Source organism: Schistocerca piceifrons, chromosome 4, assembly GCF_021461385.2.
Source record: "Schistocerca piceifrons isolate TAMUIC-IGC-003096 chromosome 4, iqSchPice1.1, whole genome shotgun sequence".
Taxonomy (NCBI): Eukaryota; Metazoa; Arthropoda; class Insecta; order Orthoptera; family Acrididae; genus Schistocerca; species Schistocerca piceifrons.
In genome coordinates this window covers 371541347-371561058 of record NC_060141.1, presented here as the reverse complement: position 1 = coordinate 371561058, position 19712 = coordinate 371541347, and the positions used below count along the sequence as shown (strand labels likewise).

The window sequence follows — 19712 nt, the reverse complement described above, 5'->3', positions numbered from 1 at the left end:
CTCCTTTTTCCACCTTCTGCACTCCCCTCCCCACGACGGCGGCCTATGTCGGGTCTTCCGATCGCGATCCGCGTTCGTTCCCTTCTCTCGTCACTAGAGTCCTTTCCCCTTCCTCCATCCTTCTGGCCCTCTTCTTCTACCCCTTCTTGGTCCCTCCCTCGCTTGCCGCTTTGCTTGTATTTGTCCTGCGACTCCAAGTCCTCCGTTCCACCTGCCAGTCTTCGTCAACAATTCCTGGCTCTTCTTGCCTCATTTCGCGATGCAGATGTAGTCTACACCGATGGTTCTGTGGTCGATGGACGCACTGGGTTTGCTTTCATCCACGGCGACTACATTGAGCAGCATTCCCTGCCTTGTGGGACCAGTGTTTTCACTGCGGAGCTGGTTGCTCTTTATCGTGCACTCGTTCACCTTTCCTCCTGCCCTGGGGAGTCATTTGTCACATTCAGTGACTCCCCGAGTGGATTGCAAGCACTCGACCAGTGTTTTTCTCGAGATCCTTTGGTGCGCGGTATTCAAGATGCTGTTTTTGCTCTCGCCGAGTGTGGTCGTTCAGCGACGTTTGTGTGGACCCCGAGCCACATCAGCATTCCAGGAAACGAACGTGTCGATCCGTTGGCCAAGCAGGCCACCACTTCGCCACCCCTGGAGCTTGGTCTCCCGACATCGCAAGGTCCGCGATATCTGGAGCTCTGAATGGTCTGTCTTGAACACGCATGGTAAAGTCATCCACAGCCATATGGAACTCATCCTTGAGGAGCACACGTAGGGACTCAGTTGTTCTCTGCCATCTCCGAATTGGACATACGCAGTTGACCCACAGCTATCTCCTTCGCCATGAGAACCCACCCAAGTGTCGCTGTGATGCAGGGCTGACAGTGGTCCATCTTGTGATGGACTGCTCCCTTTTAGATCCCTTGGCAGTCCCTTAATTTACCAGCTGCACTTCCTTTAATTCTAGGTGACGATGCCTCTATAGCTGACTCAGCTTTACGTTTTATCCGTGTAGCAGGCTACACCCACTCCAGCGACTTTTAATTGTGACATGGATACCAAAATAGTGTCTTTTATGGTAACAAGTTGTGTTGGTACCTCTATCAACGCTTTCCAGCTGGAGGTTCTTCGTTTGTAGTTGAGTGGTTGACCTTTTACCTGATCCATCATTCTCTGTAGTCTGTTTTACTCTAGTCAACTATTTGCTCTGCTCCTTTTAAGTGTCCTCTATTTTGTGTTATTGCGGTGTTTATTTTACCTCTGTACCCCTTGGTGTTCCCTCCCTCTGAGTACAGAGGTTACACTTTTACTGTATACGCCTTTTACAAGTATGTCGGTTTGGAACAGGGGACTGATGACCTCGATGTTTAGCCCCCATCAAACCCTAAAACCAACCAACCAACAAATTTATACATAAACCAGAAGGCAGTTGTGAGTCGAGGACCATGAAAGGGAACCAATGGTTGGGAATGGAGTGAGATAGGGTTGTAGCCTATCCTCGATGTTATTCAATCTATATATTGAGCAAGAAGTATAGGAAACAAAAGAAAAATTGAAACGTCCCCTTTGAACAATTATACAAGACTGTGCTTAAACTGACATACAATAATTTTAGCGCAACGCAATCTGACTTTCAAAAATCCCTGCAAAAGAATGGCCCTGACTAACATTAAACTATACCTTTCAGAAATCACTTACCTCACAAAAATCTTCATTACTCGAACTACTGCAATACAGCGAGCGCCACTACTGCCAGCTAAATAAAAGATTCAAACTACGGAAGGCACTAACTACTGATAGGGGTAGTTAGCAAATGAAAGATATTAATAGAGAACAAACAATGTATTTACCTTAATAGTCATAATATATGTAGCAGTTCATGACAAATTACAAAACTCCGCCATCTCTCTCCCCACATCCACCACTGCTGGCGGCTCACCTCCAACTGCGCAACGCTATGCGCTGTTCACAGCCAGCTGCCTAACACTACAATGGCGAGTATTACAACAATGCAAAGCAGCCACAAACTGCACACAGCACATCCAGTGATTTTCATACAGAGGTGGCGTTACCAATAAAAAAACCTAAACAGCCTACTTACATAGCCCCCATGCTCGCCACAAAAAATTTTACAAATTGGTTTGGGCAGTGGCCAATACAGATTTGAAAAATTTTTTCATAATTACAATAACAAAGAAATCAAATGCACACACTTATTGATACAATGTTGGTCAAAAGCTCAAATTTTCTCACAGTCCATAAAGACAGTCCTGATCGTTCATCATGGTAAAATAGTAGTGTTTTTCTCAAAGTCTGAGCAGTAGAAGAAAATGCACACGGAAGTAGTGGATTTCCATGCAATCTTGAAGAAGTAGTGTTGTCCTTCCAATGGAAAGACAGTGCTGACTCTTGACATGCAGACAGGTAATGGGCCACAACAGAGCAAACCCACAGCAGAGTCAGTCGAAATTTTGAAGAGCAGACCCACTGTAGTCCTGGTAGAGATTACGGTATTGGTGGGCCACCAGAGGTGCAGACCCACTGCAGTCCTTGTAGAAATAATGGTACTGGTGAGTCAGCAAAGGTGTAGACCCACTGTAGTCCTTGTAGAAATAATGGTATTGGTGGGTCATCAAAGGTGCAGACCCACTGTAGTCCTTGTAGAGACGGCCAGCAGCCATCTGTTGCAAATGTGCAGGTGCACAATCACCATCGAAGAGTCTTGCGGACAATATAGCAAATCCATAAACCACCACATGTGCACTCACAAAGTTTTTTTTAATTGTCCTTAGAACCAGCAATGCTGTTATCAGTCCCTTGCTGAATTATTAACACACGTGCAAACACTAACAGTCCCTACTTCTCACATATTGTCCATATACCATGACCAACAGAAACGTGTGCAGTGAAATGGAACTTACAAGTTACTTAATTTGATGAACTGGTGTCAATTACAATTTTATAACATAAGAATACAATTACAAACGTACAAAATACATCATTAAAGAACATAATAGTACAGATAACATTTGTAGTAATATGGGCTTTACAAAAGAATCGAAATAACATATACATCAGTGTTACAGGAATTATGACATAAGTACATACATAAAAGATCAGAATAACTTTTGAAATATCAACTTCACACATGAGCATTAAAACAAAACAGAATAAATAATGTCTAAACATCTTTACAAAGAAAATAACATATTATCAATGCAAATTATATTTGAGGATAACAGTATTCCTCATCATAGTGAATGTAGCTTAGTACTAGAACAGAAAAAAATTTCTATGAAACAGTACACAGAGACAGGAAGAAAAGAAATACACAAGGGTACACAAACACATAGTGGGATAACACAAAAGGAAAGGACAGGGTTTGTTTTCAGTGTAACATTTGGTACTGCAGTCCAACCCAGAACTTCATTCCATATATCTTTCCTCTTATTTCAATATTTGTTTCCACCAAAAAAATTCTATCCAAGCATGCTTTCTGTATTTATATGTTCACACATTTCTTACCTCATTATTTATTTTCCATTATCTTACCTCATCATTTATTTCCAAGAAAATCCTACCTAAACCTGTTGTCCCTAAACCCTACTTGTTTGGTTCATATCCTCTTTCAAAATACTTTTTTTTTTTTTTTGGCCAAACCATTTTCTTATAGCTTCTAAATGCATTTCTTCCAATTCATCATAGTTAGTTTCTTATATAGTCTACCCCCTCTTAAGATAACTTAAATCTACTGAGCTCAGATGCTAAACTAAGGGACAAGGCAATGCAGCAGCACAAAATAATTAACGCAAACAGCAATGAAAAAAAATGCAGATTTGCGAAGCAAGCAGCATTATAGAAATTAGCAAAGCAATTGGAATATTACAACTAATATAAGGCAATGTGCAGCAAACAATAAAAATAAATCGTTAGTAAAACTGGCTTAACAGAATAATACAAAGTCAATTTCAGTAACACTATGCCTGGCAAGCAGCAGCAGCAAGTGCTATAAACCTAAACATGACAAAGCTCAAGCAGAAAGAATATTACACTAAAAAATGGCCATGGCTAATACCTATGTCACATCTTAACACTATAGTGATGCATCACGAGAACTTACACTAGCAGATAAGTTACCAAATCGTAAAGAAATTATTTATGCAATTCCTGTGAAGGGAAATGTCTATTTATGTGCCCTCGTTTTCTTGGAAGTAGATCATAAATTTCTTATTGACTGGATCTGTAGGCATAAAATAACTATATTAGTACATATATTAAATTTTATTTTAACCAATGCTGCAGTGCATCTAGAAACTAGATATTAAAGAAAATGAGCAAATATGTACAAAGGACGACATGAAACATCATTCTTTAACCATATGGCATTTCATAAGGCAGTAAAAATTCTCTCAATTCTCGAGAAAAACGCTTGTCATAATCAGGTGTGCAGATGTAAGTATCTTTCCAAGTAATGAGCGTGTCGTATTTGCGGTGCTTTCTACAAAGGAATGTCGATAGCGAGGCTAATGGCCTCCCTTTTTTTTTTCTTCCTGTGCTCTGAAAAGGCACGCGCTAATGGCTTTTTCTCCAGGCATCTGACACAGCTGGGTGCCCACGACGCATTACGTGCAGGTGGTCACTTAATTTTCTTACGGAAATATTTACGACAGCAGTTTCCGCTACAGTGGCAGTCTCACATAAAAAATTTCAGAGGTCGAGAATTCGCGTTGCAAATGTGTAGATACAAAATCTTATGAATATAACAGTGTCCAAAAAATTTTCGCCGGCATTGTGATACATTCACGCATTGACATACATTTCACAACTCTTAAAGTATGATTCTTGGTTTCCAACAACCTTTTTCACAAATCAGCGTCCCTAACCACTACTCATTATTCCTTACCTTATTCGTCGACACTTCTACAATATTTTATCTTAATAGATATGTAGCATAATCAAATAACTCATATAGCATCAGCTTATTGATCATAAACATACCGCAACAGCATAATACACATAGTCATCGTAATAATAACATCATAGCACCTCAGTCAAGTCTCAAAATCGTCGTAGCTTTCTCCAATAATTTCAAAACCTAAAAAAAATTCTCTGCTCATGTCAAAAGTGTCATCTGCCTCAAACGCACTTCAAAAATCATGATCCCATACCAAATACATCATTCAAAGCTCTCATAGTATCACAATGGTTCCGAAAAAATATGAACAGTTTACAAAGTACAGACAAAATACAGTTTCATAAGTGTGAAGTTATCCAACTGTGTAATTGTGTAAACATCTGTCACTGATGTAATAAAAAAAATGTTTGTTTCTCTGTTAAATAATCAGATAGCTGTGTAATTTATGTGTTAGAGAAATATGGTACCGATGTGTAAAGTTGTATAAGCAAATACCATATTAGCTAGGGCTCCTTGTGCTTGCCAAACACATGGTACACAAAGTAAGCGTGTACCCCCCTGAGGATTAATGTAATTATACCCTCAGGTGTTACAGATTACAGCAATGGAATGAAATATATCACAGAAAACCCTCGTATCATTGTACTTCAAATATCTTTAAAAAAATGCATGTTTTAAGTGCGAAATTAATCACTCAAATACGTGTCCTGTAGCGCTAAATGTGCGTCTTGCTGTAAGATAATCTCTGTGGAAGTGTCGTAGTTATCGTCCTCCGAAAGCTAAGTTCTGCAGAAGCCAATGTACTTCCCTCATGATACACCAAATTTCAAGTAAACCAAAATGTTGCATTAAAATCTCATTAGCAGTACTGGTAAATGGTTCAAATGGCTCTGAGCACTATGGGACTCAACTGCTGTGGTCATAAGTCCCCTAGAACTTAGAACTACTTAAACCTAACTAACCTAAGGACAGCACACAACACCCAGCCATCACGAGGCAGAGAAAATCCCTGACCCCGCCGGGAATCGAACCCGGGAACCCAGGCGTGGGAAGCGAGAACGCTACCGCACGACCACGAGATGCGGGCAGTACTGGTAAATGTTCTAAGTATGTGAGCCTTATAGTCATTACGTAATCGTGCAACTAACAAGCAAGAATGTACACACACAATAGCACTGTGACGTCTGTTCACTATAACAATGCGTTCGTAATTTCTGTTTAAAAATGTTCCCTAGGTTCTAGACTGGATATATAACTTCAAACATTGTTGCATGTTAACAGATTCTAAGTCTGACAAAGCATACTAGAAATGTGAAGTGAAAAGTTTTATACCAAAGACTAAGTTAAAAAGCAGATTATCTCTCAATAAATGGTTTTACATGTGAAATGTGGTGTAAACCTTTACTCATCCTAGTACTCACAGTTTGATTTGAATGCAATTATCATGCGGTATACGTCGGTAAGGAATGCTAAAATTTTTCTCAAGGTTAGCGTCTGTGTTATTTTTCTCTGAGCGAGCCGGCGCAGGTGGCTGCCTGCGGTGCGAGTCATTGTCTGTTTCTTTGTTGGCGCGCGCCGTTATTGGGATTAGGAGACCGAACTTCTACAAATTCACATTGTCGAAAGTGCCCTGCTCTGTTTGAATCCCGCCAGTTCTGATGAAATTCAGGTCTGTCGTTGCGATCATATCGTCTGTCGTCATGTCGGTAGATTCCATAGTTTCTTTCTTGTCGGTCACGTGGTGGAGAATTTCTCCCTGAACCGTGACTGCGCACTGAACTGTTGCGTCTGAAGTTATTCTGTCTCCCTTGATAATAATTATTTTGGTTCCCATATTGTCTGTTTCTCTGATTGCCTCTGTGATAGTCATTACCGCGGAGAGGTGATCTTTCCCTGTAATTATTACTACTCTGCCAACGGTTGTCGTACGGGTGGTGTCTATTTTGGTCACGATTTGCGTTGTAAGAATAGACCTGTCGTGTCCAGTTATTGTTTCTGTCGTCACGGAATTGTGACGGATGTGACCTGTAGTGATTGTTTTCCTGTTTTCGCATCCCGCGACTGTCTGTGTCAATTTCTAATTCTTGTAAGAGTCCCTGAAAAGCTTCAATGTCGTCTTTGCAACGTCCTGCCAAAATAATACGTCGTAAATGTTCAGGTAATTTGATTAAGCAAATGCGGATGAGTTCTGAAGGGCTGTATGGGTTTGAAAGATATTGATTCTTATGCAACATGTCTTCAAAATATTTGACAAGACTGGAAAATTCAGATTGTTCGAAGTGTTTCATCATCATGATGCTATGGTTTACTCGGTCTTGTGTAGCTTGAGACCAATATGCTGAGAGGAAGGCATGGTAAAACTCTCCTTCACTGTGGCAATCGTGAATGACCGATCGCATTCTTACAGCTGGTTCATTCTCTAAGTAGCCACACATAAATTCTAATCTGTGCTCTAATGACCAGTTGGGAGGAAAACAATCAGAGAATTGATGGAGCCACGCTTGTGGGTGAATGTCGTTGCCAGAATTCTTAAATGCTTTGAATTTACGTGTAGTAATGAACAGCTTATAGTCAAAGTCATCATGTCGGCGAGTCGCATATCGGTCATTGTTACGTCGTTTCGGCGGTTCCATTTCAAAATTCGGTGCACCTTGCCAATTTCTTTCATAATTTCCGAAATGCGCTGTGTTATTATTTTGTGGCTGTTCCGTATTTGTATGTCCCTCTTCCCGTATTGGGGCGCGAGTGTCCTCTGAAATACGTAATTCTTGTATTACCTGTGTCAGCTGATCTTGTACTTCCCGGATTTCTCTTTGGTGTTGCGTATTAATTTGATTCTGGTTTTGTTTGAATTTCCTAATTTGTTTGCACTCTTCTGTGTCATTCAGATTATCATCTACCTTCGTAGATAAATTAGTGACTTGATCCGAAAGTTCGGCTACTTTCTCCGATAGTGAACACATTTCCTCAGTGTGTTTTTCTGAACCAAGTTTCAGAGTGTCCATTTGTGTTGAAATCGAATCTACTGTGTCCTTTAAGTTTCCTTGAGTTTTTGCAAGTTGAGTAACCGAATCGGTAGATGCAACTGAGTCAATTTTAGCTTGCAAGGTGTCGTGACTTTCATGAACAATAGTTTGCAGTTCTTTTATGGCTGCTTCGTGATTCTGTAATGCATTTTCATGGCGCGAAACAATAGGTTGGAAATGCTCACAAATTTGTGGTTTTACGTCATTACAGACTTTTTGACATTTCGATTCGATGTTATGTAACTCAGTAGTTAAATCTTCACGTGTGTGTTCAAGCGTGGTGTCTAACTTTTGAAGATTTTGTTCCATTGTGTCCAACTTTTTAAGATTTTGTTCCACTGTGTCTAACTTTTGAAAATTTTCTTCCATTATGTCTAACTTTTGAAGATTTTGTTCCATTGTGTCTAACTGTAGCTGCGTTTGTCTCTGATTTTGTTTCATTTGTTGCAGTAATTGCAATAATAATGTATTAGTGTCTGGAATCTGTTCCTCTATGCTTTTCGGCAGTGCATTTGCACCGGAAACATTCACATTTTGACAAACAGAAAATGTGTCTTGACTTATTTGAGAAAACGGTGAGGACCCAAAACCTGAATCTACAGTATTTGCGAGATTGTTTCCTGTCATTCCGGATTCCTGAGGCGAGCTGTTGCCGACCGATCGATCGATAATGCTTCCCTGTTCAGTAATTGTTTCACTGTGTACACCATTAATTGCAACCCGCTCAATTTCCCTATGCGCAATTACCAAATTACTACTTTGAACATTACAAAATTTGGAGTAGGAATTAAAAAACATGTCAAGAAATAAAAACTTAGACTTTAGCCGATGACATTCTAATTCTGTCGGAGACAGCAAAGGACCTGGAAGAGCAGTTGAACGGAATGGACAGTGTCTTCAAAGGAGGATAAAAGATGAACATCAAAAAAAGCAAAACGAGGATAATGGAATGTAGTCTAATTAAACCAGGTGATGCTGAGGGAATTGAATTAGGAAATGAGAAAGTACTAGATGAGTGTTGGTATTTAGGGAACAAGATAACGGATGATGGTCGAAGTGGAGAGAATATAAAATGTAGACTGGCAATGGCAAGAAATTTGTTAACATCGAGTATACTTTTACTAAAATTATTTGTATGGACGTGAGACACGGACGATAAATAGTTTAGACAAGAAGGGAATAGAAGCTTTCGAAATGTGGTGCTACAGAAGAATGCTGAAGACTAGATGGGTAGATCATGTAACTAATGAAGATTTACTGAAGAGAACTGGGAAGAAGAGGAATTTCTGGTACAACTTGAGTAGTAAAAGGGATCGGTTGGTAGGTCATGTTCTGAGGCAGCAAGGGATCTTCAAGTTAGTATTGGAGGGCAGCGTGGACGGTAAAAATCGTTGAGGGAGACCTAGAGATGAATACACTAATCAGATTCAGAGGGATGTTGGGTGCAGTAGTTACTTGGAAATGAAGAAGCTTGCACAGGATAGAGTAGCGTGGAGAGCTGCATCAAACCAGTCTTCAGACTGAAGGCAACAACTATAACAACAACAACAACATGTAATATGAAGTGTCTCTTCTACCCTGATTGTTCCATTATCTTTTCCGTGTTGCGTCAATATTTTCATTTCAGAATGACACCTAGAGCCAACAACGTTAACCGTGACAAGTAAATAATTAACCCCCCCCCCCCCCCCCCACGGCCCGTCTTTTTTTCGGTTTCACATTTTCGTCGCGTTTAGGAAGTTCCTATTGCGATAGTATTGGTGGCTGTTTCCTCCGTCGAGGGGCGTTATGTCATACCTATGAGGTGTATGTGGTAACGTTTATCTTCCTATAGTCAGGTAGCTCAAGAATGTATCAACTGCACACGGTATCTGTTGTCATGGTGATTTTTTTGTAAACCTGTTACATGGTATTATTTTGAATCTTATTTGAAACGGTTTCCTTTCTTCCAACATTAGTGAGGTTCCCTGTTGCCCAGTCACATTAACCCTTCAAATGGTTCTATTTCGTCAAACCCAGTTTGTTCCATAAACACGCAAATCCACGAAGTACGTGTGTATTCCAAGGAGTTACCCTCAAGGCTCGAAACAGAGATCTGCTTTTTTCACAAGCTGTTCCTTTCTTACCTTGAAACATTGCGGTTACATAAAGGGATGTACTTGATTACCCGACGATAAAGAATCCGAACATGCGACGGTCACGCAAACCACTATAGAACACGCTGTGATAGCGGTCGCTTATCGATAAGTGGACTGTGTGCAAAGCTGATAAGTAGTGTTCTGTCAGGGAGATGACAGAGCTCTTGATAAGCGATGAGAACGCTTTTCATTATCCATAGAATGATGCGCCTCTGTAATGAAGTAATTATTGTAATCCGTATGCCACAGGCAGGCATATCTTCTTTGGAGCGTGTAGTAACGTCTCCCCAAGTTGTATCGCGATTTCTGGCGGTGTACAACGCCTGTTCGTCCTTCAATCTTACCACTGTTGTCTGTATTTACTTTCACAAGCCTTAAGAAAGCTACGTGCCGAACTGGAATGAATCAATGAATCGCTAGTGACATGGTGGCAAGTTGAATTGTTTAGGAACAGGATCATTATATATATATATACAGCACATAAATTAATTTCTAATGAATTAATCAACTGAGACATAATTTGTAAAAAAAATGCTAATAAGGAACTAGATTATAAAAGTGGGAAAAACGGGAATCGTCTAATTGCAAGGAAAGATCGAGCAGATTATTGTCAATATAGCAGGTAAACACCAACTATGCTGACATAAATAAATCTAAAAATATTTACAAAATAATTAGTAACAAAACAGAATATAATAGTGGAAGAAAACTCATACAACGAACAAACCTTTACTATGACTTGTGGTTCGTAGAATTTAAGTTACTATCTTTCAAATGGCTCTGAGCACTATGGGACTCAACTGCTGAGGTCATTAGTCCCCTAGAACTTAGAACTAGTTAAACCTAACTAACCTAAGGACATCACAAACAGCCATGCCCCAGGCAGGATTCGAACCTGCGACCGTAGCGGTCTTGCGGTTCCAGACTGCAGCGCCTTTAACCGCACGGCCACTTCGGCCGGCTTAATGTCTTTCATTTCACTGATGTTCATCACTGATTTCCTTACTTCTGCTTTTCTCACTATGACAGTGCTATCCTGAATGCATAAACTTTGTAAACTAAACGAGAGATGGCGCTAGTTAACAGTTTTAGTCTCTCATGTGGAAAATCTGCACTGACTGTTAATTTATTTCAGGAGAAAAAATGTTTAAGGTGTTGCAGAAGACCTGGAATTTACTTGGAGTGAATATTGTTCCGGATCTATCTATATTGCAGTATAAAGCGAATGTTATTGGTAAAGATTTTATTATTCGCAAATAAGTATCGCATTCACATTACAAAGCACTTGTTTGCCGATTTATACATAGCAGTTGGTTAGCAATGCGGCGCATTCGCATTACAAAACACTCTTTTGCCGAGTTTATTCTTTACAATTAGTTAGCTATGCGATGTCACGTGGACCGTGAGTTTACGACAGTGTGGTGGCGCAACTCCCTACCACTATCCATCAGACACCAAAACTCCAAAGAGGACAGAGATGGATCACCCTTCTTGGCAAGTTTCCCCCTTTTAACTGAACTCTTCCGCTCTTTCTTGATATAATGATATGCTTATGAGCCTAGGTTTCATGACACCTGGTAGCCTCCGACCACCGTGATGGCTTCTGTCAATGTCCACTACATTTACCTGTAGGCCAAGCTTCTAACAGACAATCACAACAAATAAATCATTCATGTTTCCCCAGTCACCCCCCCCCCCCACCCCCCGCCGCCCGCCGAGCAAGACGAAGTTATTCATTCTCTATATTGCGTCAGTCTGTCAACGTCCACGATCATGTTATTCTCAACACCTGAGGATCTTCTCTTTCATTTTTGGTTAAAGAAATGCTTACAGATATGCTATGATTTTTGCCGTGTCGTCGTTGCGTGGGTGCCTGCCTGCCTGAGACCAGACGAATCACTGATGCCACGAAGTGAAGCCTTACCCTGTGAGTTTACGATCCTGGCTGACTCCTGGCTTCGTCTTGGAGGGGAGTGTACTGGTGATGAACAAAGCAGGGCGATGAATGCTGTAGGTTATAACTAGAAAGCCCTGACAGATTTTTGGTTCTGAAACTGTCTGTAGATGATGGCCGACGGTCTAAATGTCAGTTCTCTGTTACGAAACATTGCTCGTCAATACCACACAGAAAATACTAAAACTGAAGCCAAACAACTTACACAATAAATGAGGACCTCAAATTGTCACAAGTTCGATGCAGTGTTCGACGCCACTGTAAGAACTTGCATGGTTTTCGCATGGTTGGGTCTGACGGACAGTTGCTGGTGAGTCTAGGCGGTGTTCAACAGGGTTTGAACTTAATCTACGAGCTGTAATCCAGGTGAGCCATTTCAACACTTAAAATTTTGCAAGGAATGTTTTCGACTGTAAGATTTTAACTTTGCGTGACTGATAGTTCTATTTCGTGCTGAAGTTTAACAGACAGTGAAGCAGATCAGTGACAGAATTCCACATTAACACATGGTCGGGGCCTAGATTTAGGTTCAGCTTTCACACAGGCGAACTAACTAGGAAATCTGTCAAATTTTATTGATTATTCCCGCAATCATAACCACATTCACCTAGAATACTAAATTTTTAACCTTGCCGTCGAACCTACATGCATTTAATGATTTTATGTAAGAGCATTATGTTTATTTTTGTGTTTTTAACGAACACTTTATAACATTCAACTCAACTTCCCTACAGTATTGATTACGTTTCTTATTATTTATTTCCCTCTGAATTTTCATTACTTTATTAACTTATTTAATTATTCATTAATTGTTTCAATATATGCCAAAATTCAAGTGTGTGTTATCAGTGCTTGCCTAACGAAACGTATTGCAGACACCAGATGCCGTTATTAGGACATATGAACAGCACTGGACGCACCATTCCTGTGACTGTAGAGCCCTTATTCCTCGTCAGGGTCGTTCACTTATCTGCACCTCAATAAATTTCGGATCCTGTCCGACACCTTTGATGTAACATGTCGTAATCCGTCTTCTCAGCTTGAAGGAAGGAGGAGGGAGGGGGGGGGCAGAAGGTGTTGAGGGGAGGGAGACGGCTTGCAACCCGCAGCCTGGGATTGGGCACTCATTTTGTGCAGTTGAACACAATAGTGGGATGTCAAGTGTAGTTTTGCACATATATTGAACAATATCATATATTGCACATACCGGGTGATCAAAAAGTCAGTATAAATTTGAAAACTTAGTAATCCACGGAATAATGTAGATAGAGAGGTAAAAATTGACACACATGCTTGAAATGACATGGGGTTTTATTAGAACCGAAAAAAAAACATACTGCTAAACGCGTGAAAGATCTCTTGCGCGCGTCGTTTGGTGGTGATCGTGTGCTCAGCCGCCACTTTCGTCATGCTTAGCCTCCCAGGTCCCCAAACCTGAGTCCGTGCAATTATTGGCTTTGGAGTTACCTGAAGTCGCAAGTGTATCGTGATCGATCGACATCTTTAGGGATGCTGAAAGACAACATCCGATGCCAATGCCTCACCACAACTCCGGACATGCTTTACAGTGCTGTTCACAACATTATTCCTCGACTACAGCTACTGTTGAGGAATGATGGTGGACATATTGAGCATTTCCTGTAAAGAACATCATCTTTGCTTTGTCTTACTTTATGCTAATTATTGCTATTCTGATCAGATGAAGCGCCATCTGACGGACATTTTTTGAACGTTTGTATTTTTTTTGTTCTAATAAAACCCCATGTCATTCCAAGCATGTGTGTCAATTTGGACCTCTCTATCTACATTATTCCATGATTTATTCAGTTTTCAAATTTATGCTGACATTTTGATCACCGGTATATTGGACAACAGTGGTCCTCTAGAACTCCATCAAAGTTGGTAAAAACAGGCGAGCAAAAGTAACGCACGTTTTTCAGTGACTGCCGTGACACTTTTCACTGATTCGTAGTATTATCTCTCGATTCGTCAGACACTGGAAGTCTTAGTGGACGTCTGGAGCTGATATGTTGTTGGGTGGGTGCACTGTGCAGGTGATGCAGAACCTGGGCACGCTGGTGGTGTTCTGCGTGGCGCCGTACGTGCACTTCCGCACTCTGGCCGGCATCCTGCTGGCGTTCCCCCTGCTGCTGGTGGCCACCCTCTCGTGGATGCCGGAGTCCCCCACCTACCTGCTGCTCAGAGGGCGCAACAAGGAGGCCCAGCAGTCGCTCGTCAGGCTGCGCGGCATGAACAACTTCGAGGTAGAGCGCATTATGTTTAGCTTCAGTAGCAGTTATGAATGCTTGTTTACATCCACTCATCCGCCTTTCAAAATGTATGACGTAGTCATTTACTTCCGCTTTGTCTGACAGGTGCTAAGGAACGAAAGGAATTGTTGGACTGGAATAATCACAGGCAATGAGGAACGATATTAAACACAATACATACGTAATAGGGGTGGAATACTATATTTAAAACGAAAAATGATACCGTATTTAACCACATGAGAAAGCAGAGTAACAGGCATATATAACGTTCATTTTAAATGCGAACATTTTTAGGTTAGGCTTTACCGTGACTGTTACTGACATTAAATGAAACAACAAGTTCACTGTTACCAGTCACCGTTTTATTTATTTCCACGACGCGTTTCGAAGGTTCAAACCTCCATCATCGGATGGATTTACATTAGTAAGTATTACATTTGTGTGTGTGTTGTGATACCATTTTGGAGGAACTTGTGGCACTGCGTAGTGGAGAAACAAGACACTATTTCAGAATATGGTTTAGGATTACTTTTGACAAAAAATTAAACTGATATCTAATGGTAAACATTAAATAAGTAAAGTCGAGTACCTTCAGTGGTCACAGGTTCCTTTTGCTGTCGTAACACATCACATGTATACTGCCACATTTGTAAACAAATATGGCGTCTGGAATCAGCTGGGTGCAAGGTTCGTATAGCAGAAGAGAAGACATAATCACAAAGTGCAAAGAATATACATCGTAACAATATTATTGCAGAATAATTGTTTAAAGCATTTGGTGGTGTTTGTTTTGAGGTGTCAAATATATGTGTGTGTACTTCAGGTGGTATATAAATCCAATTCTGACAAGTTAAAACAGCTAAACATTCGTACTCGTTTATACAATCAGGTGAAGCGTTAAAATGGCTTAAACTTCATACTTGTTGATAACAATTAGGTGAAATGTTACATACTTTAATTACAATGATCATATTGGCTACAACAGTAAAATCATACACACATTACACTCTTTCATTGGGATTAATAAACAGATGTGAGGTGAGGGGCTGGAGGCAGAAGGAGAGGTAGAGAGAGAGAAAGAGTGTGTGTGTGTGTGTGTGTGTGTGTGTGTGTGTGTGTGTGTGTGTGTGTGTGTGTGAGTGAGTGAAAGAGAGAGAGAGAGAGAGAGAGAGAGAGAGGAAGGAGTGATTATATGAGAGCAAACATTTACATGGCAAGGAGTCTTAAGATTGCGTGTTGCATATATTAGCTACCTAAAGGTTGGGGTAGTACATTGGTCAGTGCTATAAAATATGCAGAGAGATATACATTTGTGCCAGTAGTTGATGTACATACAGTTTCAAGCTGACAAGGGGTACAAGCTGTTGGTGTGATGAATTATCTGTGAATGAAGTCAATCTCTTGTACTCTTCGCAGCTGTCAATATTTATGATAAATGTTAGGTGTGTGTGTGTGTGTGTGTTTGTATTTTTAAGAGTGTAGGCAGTTGCTGAAAACGGAGATGATACTATTGTAAATATTGTCATTTTTGTCATTTAAGATGGACTCTGGTTGTTTCATTTGATGTTTGTATATTTGGAGTGTTTCAAGGATGTCTAGTTTTCTGCCTTTTGGTTGGATGTGTAGGATGCTAATACTTGTGTTGTTAACATGGTGTTTTGTTTCTTGCAGGTGGGTAGCTATTGCCGATGTGTGATATTTTTTGTTTTTTAGTGCCGTCATGTGTTCCTTGAACCTAATCTCAAATGATCTGCCTGTCTGGCCTATGTAGAAGCAGTCACAATCCAAACATTCAATTGTGTACACACCTGTGTGATGAAGTGGGTTTCGTGTGCCGATGTTGTGGGGTAATTTCTGTCTGGAAATAAATAAAACGGTGACTGGTAACAGTGAACTTGTTGTTTCATTTAATAACGTTCATTCTTGAGACAGATCAGACTCCCAATGAGCGTTGATATGACGCTCTCAGTAAGGAGTATGCCCTCCCTGGGTGCACATTTTTCACCTGTTTTTCATACTGGCTACCAAACTGTTAAAGAGTCCTCCGGGACATCGTCCCACTCCCCTCTCAAGGGGGTTTTTCTTTCTTGCCCTTTTCGGAGAGGCAGTGTTCCGTTCAGAATCACCTCTTCAAAGAGTTTCCCAGGCACGCTCTATACTGTTTAGGTCGATGGAACACGCATGCCATTCCATGCTGTCAATATCTTAACTTTCCAGGGTGTCCAGCACTTCAGCGGTCCTGTGTCAGCGGCCATTGTCGTCTATAAACAGAAAATCGAAACCTACCGCACCCCTAAACAGACGGAGATGATCCAGAATAATCTCGCCGTAATGGCGCTGTGCTGTAACAGTACCTCGCACAAAGATAAGCAGCGGTGTTTGGCCATTGTGTATAATGCTTGCTCACACCGTAATGCCTAGGCCATACCGATTATTCGGTAACGTGTTCCCGTTGTAGCGATGCAAAGGGCACCAAATTTGTTATAAAAGTCAATCAATTACTCAACGGACAGTATTTTTCGTTCATTCCAAGCAAGTGTGGCTTCGTGATGTCATCGTCCAGACACGACAGTAATCTGAATCCGTTTAAGCAAACTAATAATTTTTCTTAGTTGATAAAATTTTATTGGTTATGGAATAAAAGTTCTTAAAGTTTATATAGAATTGGAAATTTTTAATTCGTAATTACATGCCATAATTTATTTGTTTAATATAATGCAGTTTTGAACTTTGTATACATCAAAAAGTGTGAATTTATGTGCGGTTTTTAGTCTGAGACTAGTTATCACTTAGTGCTAAAAGTGAGCGTGTTCAGTTCGTTGACCTATGTGGCGAGTTTTATTTTGTGATCTTGACCCGAATAGAGAGTAAATCCAGTTTAAATGAAACTTTAAGTGAGATAGACACATCACATTATTACAAAAGAGTCGTTTAGCCCATTAGGGAAAACTGAAACCTGCGCACTCGATCTGAAATACGTTACACGCCAGTGCGTGATCGAGCTGTCCAGTAAATCGAGTACAATAGTTGCAAAATGCGTTTGGACTTAATGCACGAAGCTGGAAATTAATTTTGAGACAAGTGCTGATTTTTACAAAAATAAATGAACCGAAAGATTATTCAAAATATCGAGGTCCAGTTTTAATTGAGACACGTATCACCTTGTTGATTAGGTTACCTAGCAACACTGTAAAGCAGCTTAGTTAATTCATTAGAACGCTTTGCGACGTAGTAAGGCCCATTACACACACACAAAATATTACACGAAATTTGCTGACCGCTTGAGAGTATGAGAGTGTTTTTCTTTCCATAAATGCCAATAAACCGGCAGTTTCAAAAGTTAAATTATTGTTGTGTAACTTCATTGACTCTCCTAAACCGCTACGGAATTTGTTGTATCGCGTCTCTTCACAAGAGATCTCAAGAAGCCGGGATAAACAACAAGAAGGAAAAGACTAAAGAAGAGGCACCGGTATACCGTCTCTCTTTACACTAACTAGTGGCCGGAATCACTAGCCACAGTGTAGCGGGATACAGCGGAGACTATCATTCTGGACCACTGTTTCTGACCACAACCAACATTCTCCCTACACCAACGAAATCTTTTTCAGTAGTGGTGTAGTAGGAGATATACGAATTCAACAGGCTTCCAAGCATACACACCAGCCTGAAATAATCACCGAGGAATGTTTCTGGCAGAGATATGTATACGAGTAGCGGTTCCAACAAGTGCAGCGATCTGCCTAGGAGTGAGATACGCTTGTCTTCACTAGGGCTACGTGTCGATCCTCTTGCGGTATGGTAGGCCGTCTGCGACTACGCTTTCGCGTATCACTTACTCCTTCAGTGGCCTTTTTAAAGTGCGATATGGTTCTTTTGAACACAGCCATTCGGTGGCCACAGTGGTGGCACTCTGATCGGCTTCAGGACGTCCGACTGCTCGTCCATGATCGTAAATAGTCAAATGATCTCCTACAGACATGTTGCCGTACCACATGGAATGTCGCACTACTTGGGTCCACAGCAACCTTCGTCTAACACCCAACTACCATGAAATGTCGAAGGCATACAGAGCGTTCGTGCACAGGCTTCGCTGCAGTTGTTTTGTCCTCTACAGTTCCTTTTACTATCATTGGTCGGGTGTTCCATAGCAATTGCCGGTTGATACGTAGCAATTGGCATTTATTCCTACGGACCATAGACTGCGCACGTCACTATATCTGCCGTGCTGAGGTTTGAAACCAACGTCTAAGCCACGTGTCGCAGTGTAGGAAGCAGAGTTTCCATCATTACGAGCTGTGTGGAGTAGACAGTTAATGTTTTTCTCATTTATAACTGAAATCAAGCATTGATTTTAACAATAAAACAATGTGCCTTATTTATATTACATATGTAGTAGTGCGATTAACCTATTTCTCCGAAAATACTAATATTAATGCGATGGTTATCGTCTTTACATGTGACCAGGTGAAACGCACTTACAGCTCCGTTTACAAGCAATAGAACTACAGTTCTTCAATGTATACCTGTTTTTGTTGCACTGTGAGGTTTTTATTCATCGCTTCCACAGGAGTGAAAAAGAAAATGACGACTACTCAACAATACGTGCGAAATGTTTTGTTATAATTTTTTTAAGAAATTAAATCCTCTTATATCCTTAAAGCTTATTTTTACTCAAAGTAAGCATACAACGAAACATTATATACTATATTATATTACAAAACTTTGATTATGGAGAAAACTCCTCACTTGGGGAAACTTGTGGCAACCATGAAACTCAGCCGAAACTGATGTAATAAACGATCAATGTCGTTCCAGGCAATAATTAAACATTGCGTCAGAGCAAATTAAATCAGAAGCATATATGGATATAAATGTTGAACACTGTATAAAAGAGACTGCCAAGAAAAAGAAAAGAAAGAAAGGAAGAAAGGAAAATACTCATAAAAATTTTAGGACCACAATAGATCAATGACAACATCTGGACGAAGAGGAGAAATGAAGATTTATACAGAAACATAGAAACACTCATGCAATAAGGAAGAGGAGATTAAAGTTTTACTGTCTTATTTACGGAATGAACGACAATAGGCTAACGAAGAAAACTTCTAATTTCATTTCCAAATTAAAAAACACAACGGGGTGGAAAGTAGAGACAAGAAGGAATTCAAGAAAACTTAACGTCACAGAAGACACCATACAGGACACAGACCATTTCAGCCTAATGATCAATACTCCTAAATTTCCTATCCAACAACAGTAATAAATAAAGAGGCCCAGGAATGGTGTCGGACGGAGTCATGTTGCACGATAACGCTTGACCCAACACTGATTATCGGACGAAGGCCACGCTTCAGCACTATCTTTGGAAAAACTGCAACATCCTCCGTACAGCCTAGATCTTTCACGATATCC

At 40.5% G+C, this 19712-nt stretch overlaps 1 protein-coding gene across 1 annotated transcript in view; it reads left to right on the top strand.

Moving 5' to 3' along the window:
* LOC124795092 (facilitated trehalose transporter Tret1-like) overlaps positions 1–19712 on the top strand; it is a 101051-nt gene that overhangs the window by 52707 nt on the left and 28632 nt on the right. The window contains exon 3 of the mRNA XM_047258925.1: positions 14082–14291. Coding sequence (XP_047114881.1) covers positions 14082–14291 — 210 coding nt within the window. The remainder of the gene's footprint in view (positions 1–14081; positions 14292–19712) is intronic.